The sequence below is a fragment of the Acyrthosiphon pisum genome, chromosome X (assembly GCF_005508785.2).
Source record: "Acyrthosiphon pisum isolate AL4f chromosome X, pea_aphid_22Mar2018_4r6ur, whole genome shotgun sequence".
NCBI lineage: Eukaryota > Metazoa > Arthropoda > Insecta > Hemiptera > Aphididae > Acyrthosiphon > Acyrthosiphon pisum.
The window spans coordinates 45,819,528-45,835,136 of NC_042493.1; the positions used below are offsets into that span (position 1 = coordinate 45,819,528).

Here is a 15,609-nt window from a genome sequence, read left to right on the forward strand (position 1 = left end):
AAAAAAAAAAAAAAAAAAATTTAATTATTTACTATGTATTATGCTTTTATAATGTTAAATGTTTATGTATGTATTTTTCTTTTCTTTTGTAAATCATATTATATATTATGTATTATCATTATTCTCATTATATTACTTTATTTCTTAGTCTATCATTTTAACATATCATATTAGTATACGCTTTATTATATTATATTATATATTATTAAATTTTATAACTAAAATAACTCCCTCTCTTCATCACAAGCCTAGCTTAAAGGAAAGAGGTTAATCGAATCTGTTATATGTATTTATCAATTTGTTTGAATGATAATAATAAAAAAAAAAAAAAAATTCTTTAAATTTTGTATTTTGTATAATTATTGGTTCTTGAAGTTGTTTTTTATATAATATATTATATTATTGTGAAAAAATTTGAGGATGGAGAAGGTGAATATGTGTTTTATAAATAATGGTGCAGTACAAACATTTTTATCTTTAATAGTATAATCAGAGGTGTGAGTCCTGTGGTTTGGAGCTCTGTGGGAACTTTCCATCGGAATTCATTTAATGTAATACACAATGTTAAGTAGGAATTCCTTAGGTAATTCCTTATGGATTTCCTCAGATACTCCATTACAGAATTCATAAAGTACTTCCTTATGAAGTTCCTTAGGTTATTCCAAATGGAATTCCGTAGGTGCGGACATTAGGAATACATAAGGAATAAAATAGGAGTTCCTTCTATATTCCCTAAAGTTCCGTCAGAAGTTCCTTGAGATTTCCTTAAGAGTTCCGGTGCTGTTAGGGATTACAGATTAGTTCGTAAGTACGATATTATGACTATTTCTGGGAAAGAAAAATTAATTAAATCAATATCAGATAGAACAGTTCTCTATTATTTAAAAGTTATAATTTACCTTGTATTTATAAATTTCTGACTTAATTTAAATATTTCGTTAAACATAATTATCAACATTGCCTATCAGTATTAGACATTTAGGTAAGTTGATGCGTCGAACACTACTTGAAGACGTGTTGACGTACTTGTCTCTTTGAAGACCGCGTGATGCTTTTTTATTATCACTAACAGCTTGGTCGTCGTGTATTTGATCCATATGACCTAGCTGTATATATTAATTTATAAAATTAGTATATTCGTTTTTTAACTTTGGGTTATTCGTAAAACGACGTTCAAGATTTAAGAGACGGCGCTTAGCTATGTCGTAGGAACTACCTAAATCTATTACGTTTTCGCGAAAAGGTAGATGTACGATAAATCGGCCATCTACGCCCCTTGTCACCGTCTTGTCGAAATATTTTTTGCATATTTTTTCTTCAATTGTATATGCATCCTTTCTTTCAAATTCTTCTACGCACCAAAACCGAGGTAACATATTTTCTATTGTCGTGTCGTTATGTAATGACGATAACGTCAGAACCACACTGAAGTCACGTCACACGTATCACGTCACTTTACCAACCTCACGCGTGACAGCACGGTTTTTGTTTCTGAAAGTTTACACATTTTCGACTCACGTTACCTCACGTTTATATAGTTTATATTCAATAATTTTTTTCCGGAGTTCTGAAATAAATATTTTAAGTTTTCCAAATGGACGAGCTTTTAATAGAAAAAGTAAGGGATCATGAAGCCCTGTATAATCATGGTTCACGTGATTATCGTGATCAACAGCAACGTCAAACCGCATGGGAAGAAATTGGAAAAGAGTTAAAAATATCAGGTATGATAAATATAACTTTTAAATGTTAATTATATTAATTATGTTAATTATTTGGTATATGACTTAATTACTTAAACAACTAGTATAATGTAATTTGTCAATTGTATATTAAATATTAGTAGTGAAATAAGTAAATACTTTATCAGACGTGTATACCAGCGTTTTGTGTAGAAAACAAGTCTAATAATATACACTAGATTAATCTAATCTAATCTTATTACATACATTATTATACGCAATCATATTATATTTCTTCAATCCACATTTTGTTTATACAAAAATAATCAAATATTACATCGACATATTTTTATTTAGATAATGACAATATTTAATACAATATAAGCACAACGAGAATATGCGAATTTAATTTTAACTTTTATTACGTCTAGTTTTATAATAAAAAAAATAACTGATGTCTATATAATAATAAGTTATGTTAAAACACGTATAGCTTAATATTTATGAATTAAGAATGAATTCTTCCTTTTCGAACACGTTCCACCTGCCAAACAACACTACCAGCATCTGAATTAAAATAATCTCTAAATTTTTCTCGTACTTGAAACGCTTCACGAGTGCTATTTCTTCTTAGAAGATCTAAATTCAATAAAGCTGCTTCTGGAAGTTGTAATGATTCATTATCGGGTTCAAACACATTGTCTGCACATAACATGTTATGCAGACAACACGATGCAAGCACAATTTTATCTACAAATTCTGGTTGTACTTCTAAGTGCCCACGGAAACACCTCCAACGAGCGGCCAATATTCCAAAAGCGTTCTCGACAACGCGTCTTGCTCGTGACAATCGGTAGTTGAATATTTTATTGGGCTCATTATCCCCTAAATAGTTTCTACTGTATGGGCGAAGCAAATAACTCTTTAATGGAAATGCTTCGTCTCCAACAATGACATAAGGCTGAGGATCTCCGTTTTCTGTTAAAGGGGCTGGCTCTGGAACATTGAGTGTCTTATTATTCAACTTTTGACCAATTACTGACTGAGAAAAAATTCCACCATCACTATTCCTTCCATATGAGCCGACATCAATTGCAATAAACTTATAGTCTGCATCAACAAGTGCTAAAAGTACAACTGAATGACTACCTTTATAGTTATAATAAGTAGATCCGGCATTAATGGGGCATTGGATATTAATATGCTTGCCATCAATAGCACCGATGCAATTTGGGAAATGCCACATTTTTTTGTATTTTGCTGCAACATTTTTCCACATTTCTTCTGTGGGTGGTGGCATTACGATTGGTCCCAATCTATTCCATATTGCATCACAGACTTCTTATACAATTTCTCGAACCGTACTGAATCCCAATCTGTAGTTGAATCCAATACTTCTAAAACTATTTCCTGTTGCTAAAAATCTGAAAAAAGAGGATTAATATAAATAATTTTTAACTTTAGATTCTAAATATAAAAATATTGAAAATAAATTAAAATAGTTTAATAAGTAATAATATAATTTTTATATTTTATATTCAGGAAATCTAGCAAAACAACGCTGGGAAAACTTAAGGAGATCTTTTTGTAATGCAAGAAACAGACGTCGTGATGAATCAAAAAGTGGTTCAGCTTACAAAAAGAAATCATCTTGGAAATTTGAACAACAAATGTCATTCATCATACCTTTTTTAGAAAGTAGAAAGTAAGTACAGTGAGACCTCTAAATACCGGGCACTCACGGCCACCGTAATTTTGTCCGTTATTTAGAGGTGTTCGTTAAGGGAGGGTTTACTGTATTGATATTGGGATTGCCATCAACATTACAATTTTTTTTTGTTTTTATATATTATATTATATTATAATCTATATTTTTCTTTTGAAGGACGCAAGGAAATTTGAACGAGACTAACTTATTTGCTGAACCTGAAAATCTATCAGAAGAGTCTGAAGCAGAAGATCTCGCATCTTTTAGTCCACTGAATAGAGAAAACGAACAAGACTCTCAAGCCGACCAAACTTCAGATTTCCATTCAGCTTTTAAGGAATCTGATATTCCTGAGAAACGCAACGAACCAGTAGAAACGTTAAAACGTTTTAAAATACAAAAACAACATACAACTCCAGCAGGACAATTGGTGGAACTTATAAAGGAAAGTTCGGCTTTAAGGAAACGCCAACACGAAGAAAAAAAAACACATCAGGCTGCAATTAAGCTTGATAGTGTTTTAGATACACTTGATGATACTGACTTGTTTTTTTTAAGCATGTCAAGAATGACGAAGCAGTTGCCAAAAGTGGAGCAATCCCAAATTAAACTTCAGTTGAGTAATTCTGTACTATCTGCAGAAATAAGATGCAACCAACAATCATTTTCGTCGACTCCCTATCCCTATTCTATACAACCTCAATCATTTGCCTCATCTCCATCGCCAGCTCTAAGCCAAGAATATTCCAGTGGCGAATATTCAACAAATCCCGAAACGAACAACAGAATGACCGTACTTGAAATGGTATCTCTTCCTCAATCACAGTACCAATAAATTAAGTATTTATCTTTTTTTGTTATAATTAAGCAAAAGTTAATATTTCACATAAAAAAAATTGTATCTTAAAAAATTAAAAAATTCTATTCTATTCTAGTAGTTAATGGTTAAATAAAATATTTATAATTTTAATACCGATATTATGGTTATATTTTATAATTATTATTACGTACCTTAAGCAAACAGCTAATCTTTCTTCTGTGCTGACGGCTCTTCTAAATTGAGTATTTTGTTTATATATGTCTGGTTTAATGAGTTCATGTAAAAAATCAAACTCTTCCATCGTCATCCGGAAATACATATGGAATCGTTTCGTATCTTTTTTTAATTCCGGAACAAGTCTATGAAACTCACCCAAAGTTTCTCTTTTTTTATTAATTGCATGGACCCATTCTCTTGTTTTTGTTTTATTTTCTTCTTCATCAAGAACTACAAAAGCAGCTACAGCTTCCAACTCCTCTTCCCAACCCGATGAACTACTTGAACTTCCACAATCCATTTTAATTAAAAACACGCAACCCTTGGGTATAATGGTGGACAACCGACTAAATACTGTGATGTGATATAGCATGACAATAGAAAATGTGACAGTAGTGTATTTCCAAACGTGACATCACGGTTTAAATGTGTTAATGTGATAGCACGTGAGCTCACGTGACGTGACAATAGTCTGTTTCCACCTTAAGTGACACACGCTGTTAGTTATCGGTTCAGTATTGCGATTATACTTTGGTGCCGTCGACGTAGGTCCTGACACTACCCACCCAAGTCTCGTCTCTTGAAAAACAGGGCCGTCGGGTGCCGGTTTGATTTGACGTTCGTTTATTAAATCATAAAAATGTGACGCACCTATTAATAAATCAACCTTTTGTGGCGACCAAAATAACGGATCGGCCAAGTTTACATTCTGCGGTATATGACCTATATTACTCATCTGTTTTGACGGTATCTCGCTCGTAATCTTAGGTACTACCAACAATTTTAATGTGAAGCTATAGTCGTTAAATCTCGATTTAAAATGTGCGATTACGTATGAGTATGCGTGTTGCGTCGTTGAGCCGATACCACTAATTTGGTGATAAGTTTTCGACCTTCGTAATTTTAAACATTGAACCAATTCCTCTGTAATAAAATTGCTTTGCGAACCCGAGTCTAATAATGCGCGACATAATGATGATTTTTGATTTTCTCCAAATGCTCGAACAATCGCGGTTGATAAAAGTATCTGTTCATAGTTGGTGCCATGCACATGCGCACTTATTGACGCGTTACTGTCAGTTTGGATCGATGAACGGTTTGTTTTCTCTTCTATTTCCGTTTTTTCCTCATTGTTAATTTTATTTTGGGGGATATGTAACAAAGTATTGTGTGCTTTGCTACATTTAAAACAATTCCGTGACGAACATTTTTTTTTAAAATCATGTTTACGCAGGCATAATTTACATAATTTGATTTCATTTACTTTCTTAATGCGATCGTTTATTGATAACGCTAAAAACGTGGGACATTTGTATATGGTGTGTTTTAAGTTGCATATAAAGCAGGTTACATCCGTGGTGGTAGTGAGCACTGTAGAAGCTGTACGTGATTTATTATAACTATTCTTTTTACATGTACCGTTATTAATTTCCTATGTGGTATTCATAAGGTTTTTAGATGATTCTACGGCTTGTAAGATTTGCGAACGTTCGTCTAAAAATATCATTAAATCTTCGACCTTAGCAATCTCGGTTTTTGGTGATTTTACCTCCCATTTAGTTAGCGAGTTTGCGTCTAATTTTGTGCATATTATGTGTATGAGTAATGGGCCCCATTCGCTTGGTCGTTGCTCTAATGCTTCGAGGGCCGAAATATGACTACGTAGTGTGTCTGAGAACAGGCGTAAACTATCCGACGAATTTGCTTTAATCTGCGTTTAATTCTCATATATCTTTTACATGACATTGAATTAATAATTTTTCATTTTGGTAACGCGTGGTCAACGTCTTCCAAGCGTGCTCGTAATTTATTGCCGTTGTTTCGAAATTTTTTATGCAATATTTGAATTGGTGTTAAATTACTATTTGTATGAATCAATGCCGTAAAAATGTCTTTAAATGATACCCAATCATTATAACTACCATTAAACACCGGTATATTTAACGCTGCCAATTTTATAATCGATGATGTCGAATTAATGCTCTCTCCACGATCGGAACTTCGGACAGTGGTGTCATTCTGGTTTGACCTAGTTGAACTAATTTTTTGTTCAGCCTCAGCAACTGTCTCAAAATATAAATTTTCGAAATCAATCCTATACTGCGAATGATCTGTATTTGTATCGTTGCTTATCTCTAATTCTTCAATCGCTGTTTGGACTAATTAAAAATTTTACCAAGCTTCTTCTATTTTGACCTGTCGCAGAGGTATTTGTTTTAGATCACATTCGGGTGATCTTATAAAATTTTGAAATCGCGTTACTAGTGCCCTTATTTGACCGCGTCGCGCTGTTAATGTATCAAGATCTCCCATTTTACTTTATACGACGACGATAAAAATATTTATACTGTGCTATTCGATATATTCCCGTGTAGATAACTAAGGTTATATTATTATATTGTACCTATTGGCTAATACGATGTTATCCGAACATGGGTTGACGTTTTGACAAAGATATCGTAATATTTATTACTTTGATATCGCGACTATACTCGACTCACTAGCCTGACTGGGAATTGCCATTTTATTTAAGTAACGAGACAGGAAAACTTTTAAATAATACGGAAAAAAGGAAAAATATAAAAAGTGACTCTCTTACCTTAACAGCTTGATTCCTTCGATGGTGGTTGGTGGGCTGGTTTGCTAACCTTACGCGTAGACTTTTGGTACAGTGACAGCTAGCACTTTCACGATTTTGGCAGTAGTAGGTAAATTCTGTGTCATAAGCGATGGCGTCGATCGATGGAATGGCACTTTTACTTTAACAACGCACTTTTCGAATGACTATAACGATATACTAAATACTTTAGCGCTTCTATATTCAGAATAAAAAATAAACATAACGACGAAAAACGCACTTTTTCGTTGATCGATCACGTGCTACGTTGCTCGTTCAAATCCGGACGAATGGACCAAATGTTGCCGTGGTACACTAGCAATTTCTTTAAAAGCTTCGATTTAAGTGGACTGTATATTAATTTATTAATAATTGAATCGTAATTGTGGTATTTTAAATGCAATTTCTTTATTTATTTAATTACACTTTAAAATAATTATAATTATAATTTTCGTGTGAGGTCTTACGCTCTGTACAAAATAGCGCAGACCTCAAAGGTACGCAGACCGTAAACGACTAAAAACTGTTATCGTACAATACTGTGATGTACAGACGACGATCAGACGTACGGCCAATATCTTATCGCAGTATCGTACAATAAATAATAATAACTATAATCGACATTAAAGATATTCATAATATATAAGTGACACAAAACACATATACGATGCGAATATGCGATACGCAACATCCAGTATAGTGGATTTACTATTTTTTAGCTTCTTATTCTGATTTGAAGTTTAAGAGACATATCTTCGCTGTCCTTGAAACACTCATATTTTATTATTTATTTATTCATTATTATCAACAATACGGGCTGAGCCCAATTATACATAATAACAACAATAACAATAGTGATGATTACTAATTTATTTAATTAAAAACATATATAATATAATAAAAGATACAACAAATACTATAGAAATGATGGATCACTATTTGCCATACATGCTAAGGATTGGCTGATTTTCAGAATAGTTGGTGTTGCATTTTGGAATAAAAAATGGAAATTTGACGGACAGAAGAGCAAGGGACTTTAAAGTTAATCATAGAAAATACGGCAGAAGGATCAATACAGCCATCTATTATAGGCGGAGAAATTTCAGGTAAGCAACTTTTCTTCTATCAACTAATGATGATAAACCAAGCTTATTTAAAATTGGGTTATAATCATGAGGTGGATGGTCGATACTTAAAATAAATGCTGCATATTTTAGGAATTTACGTAGTACTCTTTCAATTTGATCCCTACCACAAGAAGTGGAAAGATTCCATATAATAGTCCCATATTCCAAAATATTATATCAGTTATATAATTCTATTCCTACAGCTGTAAATAAACTAAAAACCGAAACTCAACTTGATAAACTAATATAATGTTCGTCAATTATTAAATATTTTTATTTATATATATTATAAATTTATAAATAACAATATACTATGTATCATTTACATACTTGTGCCGCATGTTCACCTTCATTTTAGAAAGATTAGTTAACTCAAAATGGTGTTTGGTCAACTTTAGACATACATTGTTTAAGCTATTACATTCAATTTTAAACATATTGGGATAATATTCTAATTATATAGGATTTTTAGATGGATAAATCTGAAATAATAATAACAATTTTTTTTATAAGACATTAATGAATCATAAAATGTTTGATACTTGTTTCATAATTTGAATTTATAAATCTATAATTCATAATTAAATCAAACTGTACATACCATTAACATTTCGTCTAACAAAAGTATTCCTTTCCTTCGAAATTGAACATTTTTTTTTTAAGAATTTAAAAAAATTGCCATCGAATCCACATCTTATTTTAACGGAAAGTAAATATTTTCTAATTGTATTTGTACACGGGAGAGGGAGAATATTTTGGTAATGTAGAAACTTATACCCACTTGGAAATCTAAAAATAATAATAAAAATTACAGTTTCCACTTATTTTTTAAATATTTTATGTAAAATTTTAATGTACATTAATATCTTATTTGGAATAAAAAGCAAATTAGCATCCAGTTATCACTGTATCTACGGTTTTTTAAGTTCTAAACTGTATATGCTTTAAGTATTTCAAATCCTAAATCAGTTTGACATTGTGGAATGTTTAAATTTTTCAGTATTGAAATCAGATTAATGTCTGTTATCTCTTCCAATTTCATTTTTACATTATTTAAATTTTGTTTTAAAGCAAATATTTTTGTATTGACTCAGAGAACTTTTGGACAACTTTATTTTATGTTTTTCTTAACCTTTCCAAGAATTATCTTTTATTTAGAAAAAAATGAACTGTACTACTTGACCGTAGTTTACTTTCGGCTATGTATGAGCGTCTTTTGTACAATTTACAAATATTACCATACAGTTTGTTTAAAAATAAATTATTAATGAATAAAAATAATTATAACAATAATTACCTTTCAGTGACTTCAAGTATGGTTGAACAGTTGGTAAGGCGCCTCAGGAGGGCATCAGTAAGGCAAGCTTACATCAAGCCACATGGCAAGAGGTACCGCGAGCCGAACCACCATCCACCGACACCAGTACACTTTGGCACCCCGTACAGTGTTGCCAACAATTGTTAGCAAAAAATGGACCTATTGAAGAAATTGATTATTATTCAACCAATCTTTTCGGAATTTTTGAGTATATTGGGGTTTACTTATCGTCACACACAGAGAAAAAAACAGACGAGACTCGTGAGCGACGAAAAGGTTGACTAGCAGAAGTTGAATAAATAGAATAAAGCCCTAGGATATTCCTATTTCCTGTTATATTTATATCTGACAATTCACAAATGTTGAAATGTACATTGTAAAGGTAGTTTAAAGGGAGCATAGAACTAGAATCTGATGAAATTAATTAAAGTGCTAGAAAATGTGTTATTTAATATGAAATTAAAAAATATTGCTAGAATTGTGGCTACCTGTTAGATGTAATTTTCAGTGGCTAGTGGCTCTTTAAAAAATGCTAGTTTTAGCTATTAAATGGCTGACTTGGCAACACTTTGGGGTCCCCGAATGGTGGATGGGGGGGGGGGGGTGTATGACACAGCCCGCATTATAGTGCGGCCAACGAAATTAGGTGGGTGATTTCGTTGGCCGTACTATAGTAGCAAGTACAATGTACAAGCACTATAGCGGCCTTTCTCGCTGTCTATCGTATCTCCAACCACCAGTACGAGACGTAAGCATCGCGACCGGGTCGACTCTCCAGCCAGACCGAGCCAGTAATGACGTACAACGGTCACATATATTCATATTTGGTCGTAATATTGTACCTATTTAAAGTCACATCCATAAAGTGCTGGTGTTGTGTTTTTTCATCGCCTCAATCTAAACCAGACTTTCCGACCCGACCACGATCAACCTTGATTATTGCATCGGGTCTGCGTCAGAAATTCGTTTAGATTTCATTTATTTAAGCAGACCCATGAGTTATGATAGTGGCTGTAACATTTCACACTGGGTATGGCCCATTGAAATTCAGCATACATATAAATTCGGGGAAGGGCCTAACAATTTTTTAATGTAGATACTGGCCACTCATCATTTTTACGTTCAAAATAAGAAAAAAAATCTTTATTCTCGTGATAACTACTTTGACGAAAATATACAATTTTTCATAATACAATAGTCAATAAACAATACTTTTAAAAAATTTCAGGGGGCACTTGGTCCCCTCAATTACGGGCACACACTTTGGTTTTACAAGAAATTTTGCATTAACAATATGAGAAATCCCAGACGGCCAGACCTCACGATAAAACTTTAGAACTTGGATAGTTTCACGTCTATAGTTAGGTATCGATTATTGAATAATTAATAATTATTTATTATTTATTTAATTAATAATTAATATCTCCACATGAACCTGGGTGTTTAAAGTGTGTAGATTTTATTGATATTGATCTAATGATTTCAAGTACCTACCTTTATAGTTGCTTGTATATATTATTTACGTGACATTGTTCAAGTTGAATTAATAAGTTATAAGTTTTTGTGTAACAGTGCATTTTAATGCAAATTATGTGCTTGTTTTAAATGTAGGTTAGGTATATAGTAAAATGTAGCAACTGTGACACAACTCACAGTCCTCCTTAAAACTCCTTAAATAAATAAAAATTAAAACAAATAACTGTTTAGCGTTTACTTAAATAAACTTGTTATTCCTTTAGAACACAGGTAGGTACCTTATTCATTTTTTACGACGGGATTTTATACAAGGAAATTCATTAATTATATCCTCATAATACATTTTTTTGCAAATTTCATTTTTAATGTTGAGAATAGCAAAACTATTTAAATGATCCTCTGTTGATCACGATCGCAATTTGTAATCCTTTTTAATGTTGAAAATTACTTTTCAGCTAAACAGTTTAAAGGGCATAATTATAGTTTAGGTGTTAAACTTTTGGGATTTCTTTTAACAGTGTCTTTTCTAATAGGAAAGTGAATCTAGTTGGTATTTTGTGGGACAAAAGTTTCCTAGAATTTTTCAAAAGCGCCGTGAAAAATAAAATAAAAATTAAGGAAAAACGGGAATTTTTGAAAAAAATCGATTTTGGTTTTTGGTGTAACTCCAAAACAAATGACCGTAAAAATATGACATTCTGGCTGAATGTTTATATTAGTTATGTTTCAATTCAAAATTAATTTGTGTATTTCGTGCATTTTTAATTATATAAACTGACAATATATAGATTCCGAGTTCATTGACAAATTGGATAGCGATGAAGATTTTCCAAATAAAAAATTTGTTATTACTTTCTCATCTGACGAATGGAAGACAATCCAACCGGAACGAGTTCAATATAATTTAATGGATAAAAGACCACTGCTTCAGCGTTTTAAAACCTATGAAGTTTTACCCAAAAAGAAATAGACACCATTATTGCAGAATATTTTTGGATACATACACAATTACACAGTTTAAATAATCCTTTTCAAAAATGGGTTGAACGAATTTTTGATGAAACTAAATCTTTTTTACAAACTGGAAATAATATCAATCCATTATATTAACCTGAACTAGTTCCATATATTATAAAATTTATGAAACTAGTGCCTTTATGGTCAGCTATGATTGTTCTCATTTTTGGTTACGGAGATGAAACGGCAAATTCGGCAGACGCTGAATCAAGCTTCCAAAAATTAAAAAATTAAACATTTAAAAATATTTTACTACCCCCGGATATTGAACTGTTTTTAGAAAATCATATATCTTCACTCCGTGTCATGTCATTATTAAAGTCAAGTCGTTAATTATTTCCAAAAGACACAACAATTCATAATAATAGCCAAAGTCAATTCAACAAAGACAGTTCACCACTTTATAAAGAAATTTACATTAATAAAGAAGGTTTACTCACATATTATGGTAATTCCGATCTTCAAAAATCACCACCGTACGAGGAAAGCCACGAGATTAAAAAAAGTGCACAAACATAATTTACTCATAGTGATTCTGATAAGAACTCACCACTGTATGAAGAATGTGATTTGAATATATACATCTCCATTTAATATGGATAGTGATTCAATTGTTGACAGTTTAGACTCAGGAAGTTTAAAACATTTAACTTACAAAAATAAGACGCCGGTCAAAGATGATTATGAAAAGAAAGTTGATAGTTATATTGAAAGTATTTCTACTAACTTCAATTCAATAAATAAAACAAAAAAAAGTGTCCGTTGTGTGCAGTAGGTAACTTTCCAACAGATAAGTCTCAAAAATGTGTCACTTGTGATACTCCAGTTCATACATTGTCTATAGACAATGTATGAACATGTATACATGTTCAATTTCTAGACCCGGTCAGAGTGGAACAACTCTTGTATGTTTGACATGATCTCATGATGTCCTCTTTGCTGATGATTTGACAAAAGAAAATAAATGTATTGAAAGTTGGAATAAGAAATCAACGAATAAAAAAAGAATACGGTCTTACCTAAACCCAAATCCTCATCTTCAAATAAGTAATTTAAGAAAAATGAAGACTTTACCCATTTTAAAAAATGGTTCTTGGGCTGAGGAATTAAAAAGTTGTTTGGTTAAAGGCTATGGTAAGACAATCCTTAGTAACACTTGTGCATTTGATTCAACTGCGTCGATATTAATGGTTAGGTTATGTAGTAGTGGTAGTGATATTTTATTTTTTGTGAAATTCGATGTTCTTTAGTGCTAAAAAGATGCCCAATAATCTCCTGAACACTAAACTTTAAAAAAAAATTAAAATCGGTTAATATCTTCAGGTAGCGGATCGGAAAAAAACGTTTTAATAGGCGGGCGGGGAGAGGGGTGTTCGTAACTTTTGCGAAACAATGCTCTGCACCGTTGTTTTCGTCATCTGAATGATTGTATTATAGCCAAATGGCGTTCTGTTATTACTCATCAGCAGTCGGCACGGGCATGACTTCACTGGACAGGTAAGCATACACAGCAACGTGTTCAAACATGCGCCACACACTGCCCAGCGCCCGTCCTACGACCAGGCAGGCCAGGAACGTGTGAAAACCTGCACGATACACCGCACCACAAATCGGCCAAGCATGTTATATTGCTCATTATCTAGATAATTGTGTGCTGTTTAGTGTGTAAAGAGCTTCTGTGATATCAAGATGTCTTTCAATCTGCAATCTTCGGATACTGAATGTCCGATTTTTGGGACACCACAACTGGTATTCAATGGTAATGCTGCCTACCTATGGGGATATGATGAAACATTTTTTATTTATCTCTAATGAGATGAAAAAAACATGCAAGAAAAGTCCTTCAACGAAGGTAAAATTGTTAAAAACGTGGTTGAAGTATGGACTAAAGCGATTCCTACTGTGTCCGTTCAACGTATTGAATCGACGTTTTCGACGTTTTACGAAAAGTATAAAAATGCTAAGAAAAGTTTCGGATCTAAAGCCCATACAACTGAGAACACCAAGGACAAAAGTAAAACCGCGTTGCTTGAAATGGGGCAACAGTTATTTGATATTAATCAATATGCATGTAAGTGCTCTGAACCGAAATTTTGCAAGTGTCCAGCTTTCAAGAAGATTCCGTTTCTTGAATTAAAATTTATGGAAGATCAGCGAACCGTTCGTAAAATGGGAATCGGAAGAGTTGATCGGAAAGAAGCAAAAAATATGAGAGAAAAAGAGCGGAAAATTAAACGGATGGCACGGTCAAAAAATCTACAAACTATTAAAAATATTCAAGGTCAATTTACATCAATTTTTGCTCCTGAAACGGAATCAGGTCAAGACTCAGATAGTGAAACGGACGAATGGCGTCCACAAAAATAGTCATTATTGGAATCTAGTTACTATAATTGCAAAAAACTTAAAAACGCATCTGTAGCAGCCGATTGGATTACAATAAGGAAAGAACCCTCATGTACTAATGGAAGCAGACACACGATGAAGCAAATAACACTCTCATCGTACTTGCCATCAAAATACAAGGTCATCGTTCAACAAGTTATTCAGCAAAACGCTTACTTCTGCATCAAGAAAATGTTTTAATTTGTATGGTAACCGATAGTGATCCTGAGATCCGAAAACGGGAATTTGAACTAGTGTTGTTAAGCCGGGAGACCACCAAAAAAGTAGGAAAAATTCGTCCATTCCATGTTTCAAAAATAAGTTTTGAAGCAATGCACTACACGGAACTCATAAATTGGGAGGAAATCGATTTGACTACTCTATCTGTGATGAACAACTTTTCTACTGCAGAACTTGCGGATTATTTCAATCAGAATGAACTACCTCAATTGCCAATTTTAAACTATCCAAGCCATACACAAAGCGTTGAGCGTATTGTTCAAGAAGTTAGCAAAGCTTCTAAGATGGTTTACGGATTTGAAGCATGAGATGGCCTAATTTTGAGTAAATAAGTCATAGGAAACTCATGCCCAGTCTTCGCACTAAGGCAGATTACAGGATTTCCATAGAAGAAAAATCCGTTGTGTAAAGTGCAAATTTATAAATTTGCCAATTGTTATATGCCTATTGTGCCACGTTGGTAGGGTGGAAGGGGAGGCGTGGGCGGGACTCGAAGTGCAGCACCTCCCCGTGGTGAGTCGTGGGTAGTCCCGAAAATAACTAGCGAAGACCTGTATCCTTCGTTTCGAATTCAACCTGACTAAAAGGCAAGGATTTGAAAATTCACAAACACCCCCCTCCCTGCCAACATATTAAAACGTTTTTTCCGATCCGCGACCTGAAGATATTAACAGACTTCAATTTTTTAAAAAGTTTATTGGGCATCTGTTTAGCACTAAGGAACATAGAATTTCACAAAAAATAGAATATCACTACCCCCTATTAAGTAGTATGCTGCGATAGTATTAATTATAATACTACGGTCGATGCCTTAAATTCATTGCTGAAATAGTCAAGAATGAGAGTTTAGCAAAGACATATTACCAGAGCAGAAATTATGGTAATTCTTTATTACATATATAAATAATAAAACCATAATGAAAATTATAATTAATTAAAGTAATTTTATTGAAATAAAAAAAAAAAAAGAATTAAAAGAAAAAACGGTAGGGCAATAATTAGC

At 32.8% G+C, this 15,609-nt stretch overlaps 2 protein-coding genes across 2 annotated transcripts; both read right to left on the bottom strand.

Moving 5' to 3' along the window:
* Nucleotides 1-2,190: 2,190 nt before the first annotated feature.
* LOC103308317 (protein ALP1-like) lies at nt 2,191-2,982 on the bottom strand. Its single transcript, XM_008181485.1, has one exon. It carries the CDS (start codon nt 2,980-2,982, stop codon nt 2,191-2,193), a length of 792 nt encoding a protein of 263 aa, XP_008179707.1.
* Nucleotides 2,983-3,024: 42 nt separating this feature from the next.
* LOC115033118 lies at nt 3,025-4,932 on the bottom strand. The gene is made up of 2 exons (XM_029485147.1): nt 4,402-4,932; nt 3,025-3,106 (listed from the first exon to the last, which is right to left on the bottom strand). The coding sequence occupies exons 1-2, from the start codon at nt 4,797-4,799 to the stop codon at nt 3,025-3,027; spliced, it is 480 nt and encodes a 159-aa protein (XP_029341007.1). The 5' UTR covers nt 4,800-4,932.
* Nucleotides 4,933-15,609: the final 10,677 nt, after the last annotated feature.